This window comes from Hyaena hyaena, unplaced genomic scaffold (genome assembly GCF_003009895.1).
Source record: "Hyaena hyaena isolate Hyena2069 unplaced genomic scaffold, ASM300989v1 scaffold_730, whole genome shotgun sequence".
NCBI classification, from domain to species: Eukaryota; Metazoa; Chordata; class Mammalia; order Carnivora; family Hyaenidae; genus Hyaena; species Hyaena hyaena.
In genome coordinates this window covers 503,834-522,917 of record NW_024081363.1, presented here as the reverse complement: position 1 = coordinate 522,917, position 19,084 = coordinate 503,834, and the positions used below count along the sequence as shown (strand labels likewise).

The window sequence follows — 19,084 nt, the reverse complement described above, 5'->3', positions numbered from 1 at the left end:
TGCAAGTGCCTTCTAAGGGATACATTAAGAAATATCCCTTACCCAGACTGAGTTGCCTGGCTAATTAGAAAAGGTAATTTCCTACCACCCTAAACTAGAAAAGAAGCAAGAAACTCCCGAGTCACCACTTTAATTGTGTTGACAATGAGTTAATGAGAGATCTAGACCTTTGAACTAAAATTTTATTTCCCTCCATCCATTCACAGTGCTTTTCCCAATACCCCATGCTATAGCCCTAAAGCTATGAATTTTACAAGAATACTAACACTCATGACAATAATCCTCTGCAACATAAAGATACTGCAGAAATGAGGCTCCTAACTTTCATCTGCAGGTTAATTTTTCTCAAGAAATGTCTTTCTTGTATGGGCTATAGTTTTTCTTTCATCATATAGAGAACAGGAAATTGATACACTTATAATTGTGACATATTTACTTTAGCATATTAATATGCCTTAGCCTTAGGAAGGGTTGATTAAAGGTGGTCTACAGTAGCATCTGAATGGCTTGGGTAACTATATGCCCTGGTTTTTCCAGGAGAGTGCTAGTTATGCCTGTTGTCCTGGCCTCGTTATTAATAGCCCCCTCCTTAAAACTGTCTTGGTTTGGTCAATGGATTACATGATCATCCTACGGATGGAAAAGTATGGCCACTCTTTCCAACAGACTTCCCCATCTTTTCCCCTGACTTTCAGCTGGAATTTGTAGTAAAATAGAGTTAAGTCTTGATTTTAAGCCATGCTGTTTTTATGGAAATACTTTTCTTTTCAACAAGACATGCATCTTTTATATCATGGGGCTCTTTATTTTTGCATTCATGCGAAGAGTTCTACCTACATCAGAATGTATTCATATGATGCAGGTTCTTTCCCATGAGGTCCCACTAAGGGGAAGTTGGGAAGTTAATTCCATTATTTTGACCTACTCGTGTAAATACCACACAATAGATATTCTCAAAATGTGCAGCTCAAAGTAATGATCTTCCTATTCAGTGCAAAGCCAGTCTCTTCATCACTCCATGTTATTATGTGGCCTTTATAATTAATTGCATCACATTGCTTGTGGTGTATCAATGAATCTGAGCTGCTGCCGCCTGAGTGACTCCATTCCCATGTTCCCTCTACTCCCACATCCAACCTTTTCTTCAAGGAAAAACAACCTTTTGTAAAAATGCTCGAGTATTTCTTTTGGTTGTTGTTTTTGCCACTGTCAATAGGATTCCTTCTCTTATAGTAGAAATTAACCTGTAGGTGATGACTTCATAAGGATAGGGACAAAGATGGTGTAATGGGCACATTATTAAATATTTGGGAAGTTATTTTTCTTTCCATACATTTCCATTCTGTTCATCTTTGGGGAGTTTTGCATTAATCATGAAGTAGTTGATCTTTAGTAAAAGTGAAATAACACTTATAATAATTTGCATTTAGGCCTAATTTTGGTAAACTGCTTCCATTTAGAATATTACCACTTGACCATGATTTAAATTGGATATATAATAAAATTTCTCCGTGATATTAAAAGTGGAGAAAATTCTTACTCATTATGGATGAGATACAGACCTATTTAAACTTGGGACCATGAACTAGCTGATGTCTTAAAAATCTTTTCAGCCCAGTTATTTATGGAGTTCTAGCAATTAATGTCCTGCATTTAACTCAATGACATATGAAATGAGGAATGCAGTACCATAAAATTTGCTGAGAACTTATTTGTAGTAACACATTTCCAACATAGACAAATTATACATCTACAATCATCCAACCTTGAATATGGTCACTTAAAGATTTTAGCTGGAACCCTGAAGCTATTTTTCATTGCAACTTACTGATACTTGTAATCCACGGTTTTTTACAAGATGCATAAAGGCACCCTGGAAAAGAGTCAGGGTCATATAACCACCCATATGCACAGAGCAAAACAGTGTCATCAGATATCAGTGTGAGAATTAGATGTTGCAGCCTCGTCATCTGAATGTGAGAATATAAGTCACACCCTCTGATCTTGGATTTGTTTCTGATAAAGTACCCAAAATGAAGACACCAGCACACCATCACAAAAATGGACTTGGAGAATGCCAGTGCAGTAACCAAGACTGCTCACTTCCAAATACGGATAGCCCTCTCCCGCCTACCTTCACACTTGTCATTCTGTAGACTGTACCCAGGTGGACAAATGCACCTGTAGGACCCATCCAAGTTTTGACAGGTGCCTGGCGCACATTTTCCAGGTTCTAGAAGACATTCATTGATATCTGCAAAGAAAAGGGAGAAAGAAACAAGAGGTTCCCACTGGCATGATTTCCATCAAGCAATTAAAATTCCAAGAAACTGGAATCAAATCAAAGAAATACATAAAACTACCACGGAGAAAAATTAATGACTCAATAAAAAGAAGCCTTATCAGCTTTCAGAAGTGTGCAGAACAACTGTATTTTATGTGACCGATCACAAATTAAATATTTCCAGAAAAATGTAGCTTGTGAAAAGTTAATGGGTATGAAGATTTTTCAGGGCACCCAAAAGATTATAGAAGAGATTTCTACAAAGCTCTTTTAAAGAAAATAAATATAAGAAAGCAAATTATAATCGTTTATGGAACAATTTAACTTTCTGTGAAATTTAACAATTTAACTAGTCTCTGGAAGTACAATAACTTAATTTTAAAACATAACAGAGAAGTGTGTTATAGATATCACGCACGCGCGCGCGCACACACACACACACACACACACACACACACACACACAGAGTCTTTGGGTAGGATTGGTGTAATTCCACTCTGATTTTTTCCCCTCCAGCCTTTTGAAGGAAGGATGTTGACAGAGACTGCAGGATTCTTTCGTCTCAGAGAGCATACTTTGGAATCTCTTTCTGAGATTCTGAGGCAGCACTCACCCACACAGGTCCTTCCATCTGGAGCCACCTCATAGCCTTCATTGCATTGACACTGGAAGGACCCCACTGTGTTGATGCACTGGCCATTTCTGCAAAGGTTCCCATTTCCGGTTGCACATTCATCAACATCTGCCAAAAAAAATACCCTTTGATATATTCCAAAGAAAATGTTACAATCCAGCAATGATCAAAACCTTTAAAGGGAAAAATACTTATTTGGAATTTCAGAGGCTTTTGCTGGCTCGACCAAACGTGAAAAATTCCAATAAATATCTAGTTTGTAACAATACACCTGGCTTTACTCACTTATTAAAACCTAACAAGTCTATGCTATTCTATTAATTAGAGACTGACAACTTATATTAGAACTTTATATGAGTTTCACCTTGATCTTCCTTTAGGTTTCATTTTTAAAAGCTAAAACTGAATTACTAATACACAATACAGCTGAGGGTATTAAATATTCTCATAATTAGAGGTATATAAAATTAGCCTCTAGCAACAAGACAAAATTTGGATCATTACTCTCACTTATAACATAGCATGTTTTATAAGGAGGATTTTATAGATTCAATAATTGACTTTTTTAAAAGTTTTATTTATTTATATAATCTCTGCACCCCACATGAGGCTTGAACTCACAGCCCCACCACAAAGATTCCCAGGCTCTTCTGACTGAGCGAGCCAGGCGTCCCATGCCACCAGTAACTGAATTATTTTAAGACAGACCATAGTGACACATGGAGACAAATGGGTCCACATTATTCCTGAATTATGCATACAAACTATATACAAATATGGGTCCACGTTATTCCTGAATTTCTATACAAAGAATCACTTTTATGTGTTTTAAAATGGGATCAATTTATTTAAAAATGTATTTATTTCACAGTAGGTTACATATAAAAATTATAGCTGCTAACAAGCACTTATATGAAAGTCATGGCCGTCATTACTCTAGTTGACGTTTAATTAGCACATTATATTTGACAAATCCTTTAACTAGTCGTTGCTACCTGAGAGAGCAAATATTTTGGAAAACCAAATGGCTCCCTGGAGAGGCTGCTAATTAAGATGTGCACACAGGAAACGCACGAGGCAGGGATGTGCATACGCACCTATGCAGTCATTGTTGTGGGAGAGGATGAACCCGTGGTTGCAGCGGCAGTTGAAGGAACCAATTGTGTTGCGGCAAGTTCCGTTCCCACAGGCATCTCGCTCACACTCATTTATGTCTAGTGGAAACAAAGGCCATAGAGAAACGTGGTCGTTAATGAGAGGAGAGGCGAGCGGCTACCTGGGGTTAAAGGGCATGGTGGGGTTCACGGAGCATCAGGCATGGGCTAAGAACTTCCTCATGCTGGTACTGGCTCCAGCAGGGGCCACTCCCCATGAGTGATCGGCAGGAGCCCAGGACCTAAACCCTGGGAATAAACCGTTTCCTTGGTTGGCTTGTGAAAGGAGGCAAGCTAAGGACATGAGAACTGGACAAGAACTATTTTACTCTATTTACTTCTAGAATTCTCCATCCTTGCCACTTTTCTCAAATATTTTCACTTGGAAATGGAAAATTCTGTGCGCATCTGGGTCTTGATTTGCTGCCACCTTTGGCAAACTTCAGCCTTTAAGATTCTCACTCCAGTTTACCGAAAAGCAGTGAGTCACCTGATATTACCCTGAAATCAGCAACAAAATAAACAAGCTTTCTAACTCACCTGATATTTTAGACACCTTTTCCTTCTTCTCGGTCCACCCCTAAAGACTGATGACCCCTCCCGCCACTGGCGCCTGAACTCACTCTTCTAAACTATCCCAATGTGATGGCACTTTTACCCCTTTGGATACATTTTTTTCATTATTATTTGCCTTTCTATTGGTCTATGACTTTCCTCTTTGACTATTTTGTAAAGCTCTTTTTGTGTCTTTTATGTCTGGAGCACAGCACCACAGCAGCTATCATCTTTCTTATAGAGCAGGTGTACATTATATTAAGGAGGAAATAAAGAATTAAAACAAAAGGAAGTTGATACTGCTGGTTTTGCGGGAGTGAGGCAGAATGAGGGGGGCGAAGGCAAAGGGGAGGAGACTTGGGGACTGGAAGACAACACCTCAGGTTAGCAAAAGGCAGTGTTTGGAGTTAGGATTTCCTTTCAAATTTTGGACATGAAGATAAGTTATCTGTGATCCTAAATCAGAAAGCTATTGCTGATCCCAAACTGATCCAATATGTGTGTCTGTGGTTGAAGACCACATCCAGGTGAGTCACCCTGCCAGCAATCAAGAGCTGCTGGTTTGACTCATTTTTTGCCAAGCTAGTGAAATTCTTCTGGAGGGCAGGTCCTTCGGTAGAGGGTTCCAGATAAATCAGATGCAGGGTGTCATTGCTATGCAGGGATTAGCTTCCCAGGGATGAGAAGGGCTGATTCTACTCCTGCAATTTAAAACTCGTTAGCTGCTCTGAAGAAGACAAGACTTTGTAAGAATGTTCCCTAATGAATGAACCCAATTATAGCAAAAGGTCAGCTCTTTAAACATTACTCTATTGATTCTTCTTTTTTCAGCTATGAAACTGATTCATGTTCATGAATCATCCTTAATGGATGCTGCTTTAAAGTATAAAAAGGAAGGAGGAAAAGAGAGAAAATCATTAATTAATATGTGGAATTTATTCTAAATCAGCATCCTGATTCAGCACTGAAAGCAAGGAGGAGGAGATTTAAAACCTTGAACTCTTTTCCCCTAGAAAAATGTGGGGTCTTTTTTGCCTTTATAGGATCTATAAATTTGCTTCTGAGGATATGGTACAAACCATGGACCCTTATCAAAAAATGCTCATATTCAAACGTCAAAAGCTGCACTATATCCCAATAAGGCAAATCCACACAGACTTAATACAATAATAGGCTATTAGCATTAATAAAAAGTAGTTTTTGTCTTAATATCTTTCTCCATTTTTCCCTTAGTCAAAAGTTTTTCTGACCTGGCAGCCAATTGAATATCAAGGAAGAGGTTTATTGTGTTCAGATTGCCAAAGATTAAATACCAAAGGATGTTCATGCTACACGCGTGTTTGTGTTTTCATTTTATAAATGGCAAAACTAATACTGATGGTTTAGTATTAGTTTTTATATGTCTTCAGATGCAAATGAATTTTTCAATAGGATATGAATTAAAAATGATAATCACGTACTCACCCAAACACATGGTTTGATCAGCATTCGTTTTAAAACCAGTGTGGCAAAGGCAATAAAAACTTCCAACTGTGTCAATACACTGTCCATGGCTGCATATGTTGGGGATTTCTTGGCACTCATTGCGATCTGTATATAAAAAGTATTGTAAGTATCTTATGTAGAGCTTAGGAGACAAAACTGCATTAAGTAACTTCCTTCTAGGTATTCCGCTCGGGATTAATCCTAGCTCTAAACCAAGCCAGTAAAACAGATACTGGCATTATATTTATTTTTACCTCAAAACTGGTTACAACTAATGCTCCTTCACTGGGCACATTCAGAGTATGTTAGCAAGACATGAGGCAACGAAAAAAAAGTGTTCTGAAAGATGAGAAAAGTTAGAAGCAGAATCGGGAAGAAGAATCCAAGCTGGGAGATAAGCTGTTTGATAATTTGCCCACACAATATCACAGACCGTAGAATGAATTAAGTATTTTGTCTAGTCAAGATATGGTGCCTCAAGTCATGGACCCTTCATAGGTTCCCTTGGAAATATACATCAAAGTCGAACAAATCGCATTGCTAAGATGGGTTTTCTTGACGGACAACCCACACTGTCCTTTGTTTAGGTTTCAGTTCATTGTTTTGTCTTACTCCTCTAACCTTTTGTTCCATCTTAAGCAAGTCTTCATGTCTACATATGGCTCCTTTTAGCATTTAACAATCGTAATGGTGTTTCTTTTCATTTGTATTCATTCAAGGGAAAGCCCTATCATCTTGCTTCTTCTGCCAGTCTTTAAGCTCTGAATTATATTTCTCATCAACTGAATCTGTGTTGCCCTCCTGAAATCTGATGATGGGGGGGTGGGCAGAATTTATTATATGAATCTACAAATGACATGATTACATGCCTACTTATGTCCCTAATTTTTTAAGGCTCTCAAGATTCTATGTTTAGGGCACATGTCATCTGAAGAGGCCTGTATCATCCTGGTTGTCCTATTGTCATAAAGGAGTGCAAGCAGCAAGAATGCCAACCCGAGAAAGGATTCTGTAAAGCACAGTAACACTCCTGCTTCCAGCTGAATAATGCAAATTTGCCATCGGCCTGTCATGCCTACTGAGAAGACAATAACTGGGAATGGACACTTTTTGCAGCACAGAACAGTTGTGCTCATGCCAGAAGAGAAGATATCCCTTCTATTTCCTGTGCTCAGGCTGTCATTGTTAGGACTACTTCCTTCCAATTACGGACCATTACAGCTGATGAGTCACCATACAATTTAAAAGTCTCAAGTGAACTTGAACAGATCATCTTAATGGAGAAATTGGGATATAGTAGCTTAAGACGTATTGCTAGCCTATCTAGAAATGCTTATTAATCTATTAAGTTATTATTATTCCCATTGGAGAAGACAGATTTGAAATGAGCAAGCTGTTCCCTGGGATAGGCAGAAGAAATTGATTTCCATCGCTAGGCTCGGTAGAAGGACCTGGTTTTGAGGAAGGGGGACTCAGAGCTTACCATAGTTGCCCAAATTTTGGGTGCCCTCGGGTAGTACTGGATCTGCAAGTATGCAAGGTACTAGGTCTGTCTTATCTCTGGGGCCTGTAGAAAATGGAGTGCCCTAAGGGTCTTCTTAGAAGAAGATCTCCGGTTGGGAACTTTCTTTCCCACATTGCCTATTTCGTGATGGTTTTAGGAAAATGAAACATGGAGCACTTTGAGGTTCTAAGGTAAAATAGAAAGTTACAATTCTAGAGAACTTAATTGGGAAGTTCACTTTGTCTTGAGACGAGAACACTAGGTTTCTACAAGCACTAGGATTTGAGCTCCCAGGAGATTATGTCTGAGGTTGAAAAAGGAGATTTACATGGGGCTTTAGGGGGGGGAAACCACACAGTCAACAGACAGGAAACCATGAGGAGGTGGTAGGGAAGAATGAGTCTCTTGCCTTTAGCTGAGCAAGAACTTCCAGAAAGGGGCTGCATTTGCTCAAACTACACAGCTCCTGAGGTCAGACTAGCATCCTGGGCTTAGACATCTAATCCTTTTCTCAACAATGTGGGTAATATGGCGAGCTGTGATTTGGGGTTTGAAATGATGTACTTACTAATTCAAATACAAATCTAATGATGGAAAGGAAATTTTAGTTCTTTTCATCTGAAACATAGGACAAGAGGAGTATTTTGCATATGTTAGAAAAAAATGCCATGCATAGGATAGTATCTTAAGGCATTTTAAAAGATTTTAAAAGATATAAATGAAGATGATTCCTGAGTGAAGTCCTCAGCCCTAGAGGCTGAATAATTGCAAAACTCAAGTACATTCCTTCTTCTGAGGATTCCAATGAGTGAGGGAAAGTGAGCTTGGCTACAAATGACACTCATTCACAGCACTTATCACTGGTTAGTGCTGCATCAATGAGTTTTATTTGTGCTAGTATTCTACAAGAAAATACGGCAGGGCTTAGGCCCCAGCCACCCAAGGTTGGACATCCTGTCTTGATGTATAAATAGCTTGTCCCACTTTTTGCCTGAGTGTGAAATGGTGTGAAACGACACGCTCTATATTATCAGCAGTTCTTTATTTCGATTGGCAGTATTTTGCCCAGTTTCAAAGAAATATAAATTAAGAGCAAAATGCAGGGAAGTGCTATAAATGCCAAGTTACACTAGGGTATTGTGACTCATATCAGAGACGTCCCCATTTTTCCTGTCCTGTTTTTTAATACACGGATAACAACTGCTTTGTTGACAAAATGCTAAACACTTGCACATGTTCCTTTAAACCCAACAAAACAAGCCTTGATTCTCAAAGTGAGTTTTTGTTCTGCTATTACACCCTCTTCCCACCAAGGTCTAATAAAACAATGCAAAATACCCTACAGAGAGCAGTGCACTTCCTACCACTTAATCGCTGGTAGGCAAGGAAATCCAAGGAAAATTTGACTGAGTTCCCTTGTGTTGTTTCATTCACAAATGCATAAAATACCCAGGAAACTCCTTGGGAAATGAACGATAGCAAAACCACACATTCTTCCTGACCTCCATGCTAAATATACAATGATTTATAATTACTCAAAAACTCACATGAAAATCATTCTGAGGTATAATTTTGCTTCTGGGCTGAAACAGCAGTGTTTTCATTTTGGTGCCACTGGCTAAAAGATGCCATCAGATATTTAAAACTTTACCATCCGTACGAGCTAACATGTTCATCCTTCTTATTTTTACCACATCCCTGACAAAAGTAAACCGTAACAAAATCTAACCTCTAGGGGACAGTTTCTCATTTTACTGTAGGTGACTTGTAGCTAATAAAAGGCTGTTAATGTTCACCGCCCTCAGTTCCATAAGATGTTTAGGAGGAAGAGTGTGGCTGTTAGTTCTTTGTGTTCATGCAGGTTAATCTAACTCCGCTCAGGAGAGGTTCACTATAGATTGGGGTATGTGGCTGTAGTGGTGACAACCTCCCACCCTAAGGGGGGATCATGTGAAAGGAAAAAAAAAAAGTGCTTGTCCCTGATTACTGGTTAGGGGACTGTGGGTGTGGGTGTGTATTTGAGGAAAGGGGTGTCTGGAGCAGGGCAGCAGATAGGCCAATCTGAAATCTAGGTCTACATAGGACAGATTTCTCATTTTGAAAACATCACATCTACAAAGGTTTAGAAATTTCAATAATTTTCCTTTTTTGCTGGGCTCATGATTAGAACTTAGCAGTCTAAGTAAGAATACTCATGTATTCTTCAAGCCAACCTCACAAAATTTGAAGGAATCTGAAGCCTGCTGGAGATGGCCCATTGAGGGGCCCACCCAGCCGGGAGCAGGGGGCACTTACCATTGCACTGCCCCGTGGAGGTGAAGCGGTAGCCTGGCTTGCAGTCACAGCGGTAGCTGCCCGCGGTGTTGATGCACTCGGCATTGCGCTGGCACACAGGGCCATTCTGACATTCGTCGATATCTCCAAGCAGAAGAGAATTTAATTAGAAGGAGAACAGAACGTAGTCAAGTCGACGAAGCCCCTCACTTAAAATAGATTTCTATTTTCTTCTTTTTGATCAGTTCCATTGAACAGACAGTGGAAGACTTTTAAGACTTCTTTTCTAGTTTTTCTGCTTTACTGATATTTTTCGTAAACGCAAGTACTTGGTTTATGACCACATGTGGACTCTAATGATGCTCGTGTATAAAAGAAAAGTCACAAAACTCAGCTGTTAGGACCAGTGCTTGGCATGGTATAAACTAAATATCCTAGGAAATGTTGCATTTGCTCAAAGCCCCAGGGTTTTATGGTTCATTGGTTGCTTCGCCTTCATATTCATTGGAATCACTTGGGACCTTGTGAAAGGCAGATTCTGATTCAGGATGTCTGGAGAATGGCTTCAAATTCTGCATTTCCAATAAGCCCGCAAGTGATGCTGGTGCTCCTGATTCACGGGCCAGTGCCATCAACTCCAGGGCTGTAGAAGCTCCTGCTTAAATTACTGCCACATGGTAGTCAAATCAAGGAAACTTAATATGAGAGGTTGCACATAAAACTACTGACAACAACCCAACTCTCACTATCAAAGAAAAGAATAAATGGATATTCTGTGCTTCAGAGCTTTGACTATACTCAGGGGGGTTGTTTGCCTATTTTTTTTTTAAACCAGGTAGCTAATATAGTTCAAATTCATGGCACTGTGCAAGTTCTCCACAGTCCAGGATATGCCTTGGGGCAAAATACACATTCCCTGCCCCTACTCCTATGAAACAATCTAACTCCGGTTGAGCCCAGTAAAGGGGATAGCCTGGAACTCAGGCAGGAACTGGCTCTTAGCACCAGTGCTGGGGTTTTACAAAGTAGTAGGCTCAGCCCAAGAAGCTCCCACAAAGGGGCAGCATATACATCAACCTGTGCCTCACAGGTGTACGACTGTGTGGCGGAAAAGCCTGAGGACTACCGTCGGTCAGTGGGAGTTTCTGCCTCATGTAGGGTGGGGTGTGCCTCTCTGGATAACAGATACAAGGGCAGATGTATGCCTGCCTTGGGTTTCAATGGACCCAAGATCAGTACCAACTCTCCCCAGCAGGTCTGCCGTGGTCTTAGGAGTGTACAGAGACATAGAAGGTAGCCTGTCATTGGAGACACCAAATTGAGACACAGACAGGCATGTCTGTGAGGCATCAGATGCCTAGCATCAGATTATATGCATACTTGGGGAGAACAGATGTATGAGCATTCCCTAAATCACTTCTGGAATCCATTCCAATTTCAGGGTTACATAGGCATAAATTAAATCAACGTTCATTTTCTGATTCTGAGAGCTAGGAGTGTGCTAGGAAGCAGCTGACCCTGGATACTCTCCGAGTAAACATTCGCCCCGAGAATGGATACTCTGTGAAATGAAAACCAAAAGTTGGAGTGCTTTATAATCTCAATGTCCACTGAGTACTACCCTGACAGCAAAGTGTTTTTACACTGATACAGCTACAGGTTTTCAATCTCACGTGGACAGTGAGGTCTAGGTTGATGTGGCTGTCATGGGTGATCATGCCTATGGGCTGGGGATCTCTGAATGGAAGAAAACAAGAGAGGCCCCAGGAAGGTGGCAGACATCCTAGCCATGTATGAAAGGGGGACAACTGGCTAAGAGGAAGGTTATGATTATCAGATCATCTGCTGTGGGCTAGTGCCAGGGTCTGAGATGACTATTTGCTAAGGAAGGTTCTGAATCGCTATCACCCCATTCCCCACCCCTCCCCAGGAGCCAGAATAACATGTGCCCACCTGGCTGTAGTAACTAAAAGTCTGGTGAAGAGAATTTAATGAGCATGTGCTTAGGACCATAACTTTACTCATCGTCTGTAAGTTGTCCCTAGTCTAGGGGGCAAAAAGGTTTTTTTAACATTAAAATGTTGACATATGTGTTTCCATATATGCTCGAAGGGGTAATAACCCTTTGTGACATGAACAAAAACTCTGCAAGAGGCCCCAAGTTCGTGTATTAAATAGACAATTATTCCAGCTATCCTAAGGCACATGGTATATTTAATAACCAATAATGTCCCTTTTACTAACACGTAAGAGTGCACCATCTTCCCCAGATGTAGGGAAAATATGAAGTGCTGTGAGGAATGTACGGCATCACAGTACATGCACATGGTAAGGGGAGGTAATTTGAAAATGAAAAAAGTACCACTTGCACGTATGCCAACATTCTTCATATAAAATAGAATTTGCTGTTCTTGCCTTTTGGAATTCTCTCATGCATTTGGAATATTTGCATTAACCTTGTTTTCACTTGGGAGTAGCACAGGCTCCGTTTGGAAGAGAACACTAATTTTGAGATTCAAGTAAAGATGACTGCCCACCACCACTCATGCTCACTTTTAAGCAATGAGAAACAAAAGTAATCTATGCGACACACCCAGGAACCCAAGGCTTTCTTGTATCAGCTGGGAAATCTAATATATTGTGTATGGGACCGGGCTGGGAGTGCACATCCTGCTTTTTCCACTGGGACTAAGGGAAATTTTTCCATGCAAAAATGATGTTCCACATGGTGCCCTGCACTATTGCTAGAGCTTGATGGATTGCTGAAATTCCAACGTCGTGAAATTGGCCAAGTGTGTGTGGGTAAGTAGCTCATCAGTTGGCTCATTCCTGGACATGATATAGTGACATCACTTACCTTCACAAACCAACAACTTGTCATTATAGAAGAAGCCCACTGGACATTCACATCTGAAGCTGCCGACCATGTTGATACACACTCCATTTTCACAGACCCCTGGGATCTCCCGGCATTCATCAATGTCTGGAAACAGAGCAGCCACACATGAGTGACAGCATGGCACATGATCTCTGTGTGTGGTCAGTCGGCACTGAGAGTCAGCAGCTTCTAACCCGATGTTCTACATAAGGTCCACAACAAAAAAAGACAAAGTGCATGGGTGTGTGGGTGGGTATGTGTGTGTTGGGGTGGAGATGATGGAAAGGGGGACATCAATTGATATCAAATTGAAATAACTAAAGTGCTTTCAGGCACTCATGAGTCTATCTGGATTTAAGATCTTTGTGGTTCTGTTTCAGAACAAAACCAGGTAGGAGCCATGTTGGTACCCCCTGGGCACTATGTACCAGATGAGTAGAATAAAGTGACCGCTGAAAATAAATGGCCACTCTACCCAAAGTGTGTGGTGCTGTTTGGCTAGAATGGGAAAGGACAGCTGGTGAAGGACAGACGAGCCCATGGTCATAGCCAGCTCTGATCTTTCAGATTCCTCTTCAAAGTCGCCTTTCCTCCTTCACATGGCTTTGAAAAGGAGGTACGTTAGGTCTGGGGCTGTGAGCTGAGCCCACGCTGACTGTGGGGGCCAGCACTGGGAAGCACTGTAGCCACAGATTGTGGTTTCTTAAGGCCAGGGGCTGGGGATGGCTGCTATACCACTGTGTTATCACCCCTACCACGCTGTCTGATCAATGTTAAGCGTCAATTAAAATTTGGTAATTTAAGAGCCAGTATCTGGAAGTTGGGACAGGTGAGCATTAAAACAGGATCCAAGCAGGAGTGACAGCAGAGCCAGAAGACAGGCTGCTAGAGCAGGGCTGGCCAGCTGGTGAGGTGGCCTTGTGGGCAGGTCTCACCTCCTCACCAGCCTGGGGATCCAATCTCTTTCTGACCTGCTCTCAACTCCCAACCATTCAGTGTCTTCTAGGATAATAATAGGTAAGTGTTAGTAGTGTCTCACTTGCCATATACCTGGCATATTTCTCAACATTCAACCTGGATTTACTCACTGAATCACTGCAGCCCCTCTATGAGATGGTCTCCAGGTACTCTAACAATTGTCACTATGCAGATGATGGAATGGGGGCCAAGCCAGCGGAAGGAACTTGCCAAAAACCACAAAGCTATTAAGAAGCCGAGTCAGGATTTGACACCAGGAATCTGCTAACAGGCTGTCCTACCTCCCTCAGGCTTTTGCACGTCACAGTCAACAATCTTCACAAAACCACAATCGAATTACTTGTTATCCTGGAGGGCCCCTCCACCACTGCTTGGTGGAATTTCACAAAGCGCTTCAGAAGCTGGGAGGGGATGTAAAGCTTTGGTCTTTCCAGCCTCCCAGGTTTCTGTTCCCTCGCTGTTGAGACACTTCTGTTTACATATTATAGTCAGGAGCCTCTGCAAGGACTTTGTTTGCCTAAGTCATAAGAAGGGCCACAGTTGTACATGGAGACTACTGTGATTTCAGAATAATCATACTCTGAAGCCAGCCTGCTTTGAAGGAGAAATTTGACAGACCACAGGTTTATTTTAGCTCCTTTTCTAAAGAGTTTGATTTTGTTTGAAGGCAAATTGATGTCTTTAGTGGAAAAAACAGCTTCGAGTATATTGCTGTTTTGAACGCAGGTGATCATGTTTTTGGATTTTTCACACATTTACCATTCATTTTCTTAACAGGCTATGCAAAGTAGCATCACAACTGTGAACCCTCAGCAAACAAAAAGATAATTCAGACTACATTCTTTTATTATTTAAAACATGAAACATCATGTTCACATTCATTTATTTTAAATACGAGTGATGTATTATCAAGTTTAACAATAACAGACTGGGTCAAATTTCTAGCCATTGTTAGGCATAAAATAGCAAAAGGATATATTAAAAATTATATTTTCTTTGCCTGTCTGGATTTCATTTGAACTTCAACTTGGAGAAGTTTATATTTTAAGACAAGATTAATAAACTTGCTATAGTTTTAACCCCATACGAATGGGTTCTATATGCCAACAATCTTAAGACCTTTCAGAAGGAGAGTATAAAGCTCAAATAAAACAAAGTTTCTCAGTCATCTAAATATTTTGTCATGGTGGAATTTGGTAACAATAAGTATATTGCTAACTATCACATTTCCAGCTTTCAAGAGCTCGAGGCAAAGCAAGCTGTGAGTCAGGACTGGATTTGGGTCCCAGCTCTGTTATTAATTAGCAAGGTGACCTCGGCCGAGTCCCTTCCCCTGTCTGTCTGTCCCCTCAACTGTAAAGCAGTGCATTTGGACTGGCTGATGTACAAGATGTCTCCAGCTCAACTAGTGGACGACACTGGTACTATTTCGAGTCTTTGCCTGCTGCCAACCTCGGAAGGCAGGCCTTGCTGGGGGACATGCCTGGTCCGTCCGTGGAGAACCATTATTATTAAAGACCACTTATCTTTGGATCAGAGATTCTAGGGAGATGAAAAGATCTGTTTGGGGAAGGGGAAAAACAAAGCAGTGAAGGCCAGGTGTTTCATGCCAATGTCATTTAGCAGTTTTTCTTTCCAAACCATGAAGTTTCTTTGGACATTGACTAGACTGTGGAGCCATATGGATTTGGCACTAAGGGAGCCAGGCTGATTGCTGGACCAGACCCTTGTTTTCTTAAACAAGGTCACTGGAAAGGCTGATGTGGATTTCAGTTTACTTATTAGGAAGAAGGTAGAACAAAGCAAATGGTGATGTTTGCTACTAGACACAATTGCTTGGACTTAAGAGGGGCATCTGAGGATGCATATAAATCACACTGGGGAAAAACTCTGAGAATGCAATAGCTTTCCATCTACTTTTATGTTATTTGCTTTTAAACCACAAAGGCATTGCTTCCGTTGGCTGAACGCTGTGTAAGACTTCTGAATCTTGCACAGGCATCTCGAGCACCGCAGTGGTCTCTGCTCCAGTTACCAGATGGGGCCTATGATTGGAAAGCTTTTTTTTTTTTTTTAAATTATTGCACCTCTAAAATTCCCAAAGCAGATGACCTGAGGAGAATCTGTAGGAGATAAAATTGACCCCCCAAAAGGATTTATGCGTACAACGTGCACATAAAGATTGGTATGAAAAGTCATATTAAACTCAGGTCATAGTCAGAAGGAAAGATTGGGAATTATAGTCAAATCAAACGTCAGCTGGCCCTACTCCCAGAATCTCTCTCTTTGTTGATGCCTAGGGTTGGTTTAACTAAGCTTGATTGTAATTTTGTGAAAAGCTTTCCAGTCCCCTTAATCATGAGCAACAAATGCTGCTGCCAATTAGGTGGAGCGACACAGGGTGTTTGTGGTTTGTTTCAAATGAAGAATCAGTGTTTCAGTAAAACTAAATGGCATTGTTTGACTATTTTTTCCTTCTAAGAAAAAAAAAAAAACAACCTGAGCAAAATAAGGGTGTGCATTCCTGTTTTCAAACACAAGGGCAAACAAAGAAAACTCCAACAATGGCATCATAACTCACCAACAGGTAAGCCGGTGTAAATGTCAATGACGAAGCCCGGCCTTTGACTTCCACAAAGTGTAGCAAATTCATCTGCAGTAATTCATTAGACAAAGATGGGGTGAGAGGAGTGAAAATAAGGGTCAGCAAAGAGCAATGACTGGGCCAAAAGAAATTACTTTGGAAACATCTTGCAAAATATTTATCTGTATTTTGAGGAATTTAAAACAAAAAATAAATCTGAGAATCCTCACAGATGTTGTAACCTTGTCCTTAAGGCAAATGCTGAATGAAAAGCGACCTTATGTTGACGTAATACTGAGGAAGAAGCAGAGGTCTCCGCATCACAGCCCACGCATTTGTATGAGCTTGCCTGTAGGAATTTGGGTTTCTAGAAGGATGTTGTTCAGTTCTGAACCCAGGGACTGGCAAGAGTGCCTCTTTCCACTCACATGAAGGGATCTAGGATCTGAGGAATGCTTAGAAAAGTCATTTCCTCAGTATATTGGGGGAGACCATAGCAAACTACTCAAATTTTTTGACATCAGGTCTATTAATGACTAATTCAGTTCAAACAACCAACTTATGTCATTACTTCAGTTTTTGGAGCTGGATTTCATTTGGCGCAGCTCTCTCGTTCTTTCTCTCTCCCGTTCCTAACCTTCTATCTTTCTCTTGCTCGTCTGAATTCATCACAGTTGACAATAAAGGATGAACTAAATGTCATCGGCCATCCTGCATAAACTCTGAAATTCTGTAATTTCAGATCAAGACTGTAACTGATACGGCATGGTATCAATTTAAGCTCAAGGTAGCCATTGCCTTATTGGTCAAACCCACTAAAAAGTATAAAAGGTCTCTGGAAGTAGTTTAATCAAAATGTGGCACATTCTTCTCTTGGTGCTTTATTTCCTTAATATCTGTCTATTTTTATAATGCCAGCTGACACTGGTCATCCAGGAACTTCTAAAATGTGTACAGACTACATACCTAAATGAAAAGCCATGACTAGATTTGGCCAAGTTTCAACATGAATAAGAAATCTTGCATTTTAGATTAAGAATATGCACATTCTTAACTCAGATACTTCTGAAAGTAACTCAAAGTCTTTAGTAGGAGTTTCCAAAACAGTCTCTAGGGGAACACACAACAAATGACAACTGGATCAAGAAGATGTGGTTTATCTATACCATGGAATACTACGTGGCAATGAGAAAGAATGAAATCTGGCCATGTGTAGCAACATGGATGGAACTGGAGGGTGTTAGGCTAAGTGAAATAAGTCAGGCAGAGAAAGACAGAAAGAAACCATATGTTTTCACTCATATGTGGAACAGGAGAAACTTAACAGAGGACCATGGGGGAGGGGAAGGGAAAAACTAGTTAAGGAGAGGGAGGGAGGCAAACCATAAGAGACTCTTAAATACTGAGAACAAACTGAGGGTTGATGGGGGTAGGAGAGAGGGGAAAATAGGTGATGGGCATGGAGGAGGGCACTTGTGGGATTGAGCACTGGGTGTTATATGGAAAGCAACTTGACAATAAATCGTATTAAAAATTAAAAAATACAAAAGATACTACTAAGACTTTCATCTCTCTTTGTAAAATCCAGTTTAAAAAATTAATTTTGTATATATTTTCTAAAAGAACAGTTCATGAAAATAACAAATGCAATAATAAGTGGATTTTTTCAATCAAACTGAAAAATATATGTAGAGATATATACGCATATAGTTTTACATGGAAACCCACACACCAAGTACGTGTAACCCCCAGGTTTTTAATGGATAGGTGTGTACGATCAAAAGATGTGAAGACCATTGGTCAAGATCAGTGGTTAGCAATTTCTTTCCTAGCAGGCTAAAGAGTAAGTATTTTAGGTTTTGTAGGCTGTGCAGGCTCTATTAAAACTATTCAACTATCCCATGAAAGCAGCCATAGGAAATACAGAAACAAATTTAGTGTGGCTGTGTTCTAATACACTTTTATTTATAGACAAGAAAACTTGAAGTTCATATACTTTTCAGGACATAACATATTATTCTTTTGGTATTTCCCATGCATTTAAAAATGTAAAAACCATTCTCAGCTTTTGGGCCACACAAAAATTGGTGGTGGGCTGGATTTGGCCCGTGGGCTGTACTTGGCCAACCCCTGGTCCAGAGACATCTTGCAGACTGTGGATAACTCCTAGGTAATTCTAAGTGATGATTAATACATTATTTCTAGAGTAAACAATGGAGGAACTAGCATATTTTACCTAAACAGAATATTCTGTTTCACATGTAATCAGACAAGAGATTTAGTATCTTACAGATCCCTGTGGAGAAAGGAGTAGGTACTACAGAATAATATCATCAATAATTGCATCACACTTTATTTACTCTAAGTGGGAACATTAGAAAATGATGTCATCATTTACCATATGATATAAGAACCATGCACCATTTCACTTCATTTACTCCCAGGACATGGGTTAGACTTTTTTCTTTAAACAATAACATTATATAGATTTTTCTCTATGAGGACATAAGAAAACATTTTTCTCAGATCTCAGTATCACTAAGAGTTGCACTTCCTTTAGTGTTAAGTATGCTTTATAGTCACTGAGACTCACAAACTTGGTTATCTCTCCCTTTTTATATGAGCTGCTAGAAAGTTTGGAGCCAAACTTATTGCTCATCTTTGGCAAGTATGTAGAAATTCCCAGCTTGGATTTTTGCATATTAGCCTCGCTCCTAGCTCCAAGTTTCTTACTCTTATTTGCCATTTGCCTTA

The 19,084-nt window shown here is 40.3% G+C and overlaps 1 protein-coding gene across 1 annotated transcript in view; it reads right to left on the bottom strand.

Annotated features, from left to right (window-relative positions):
* FBN1 (fibrillin 1) overlaps window positions 1-19,084 on the bottom strand; it is a 240,142-nt gene that overhangs the window by 30,866 nt on the left and 190,192 nt on the right. Inside the window, 7 exon segments of the mRNA XM_039218035.1 lie at window positions 2,135-2,254; window positions 2,898-3,026; window positions 4,016-4,132; window positions 6,092-6,217; window positions 9,912-10,034; window positions 12,748-12,873; window positions 16,328-16,399. Coding sequence (XP_039073966.1) covers window positions 2,135-2,254; window positions 2,898-3,026; window positions 4,016-4,132; window positions 6,092-6,217; window positions 9,912-10,034; window positions 12,748-12,873; window positions 16,328-16,399 — 813 coding nt within the window.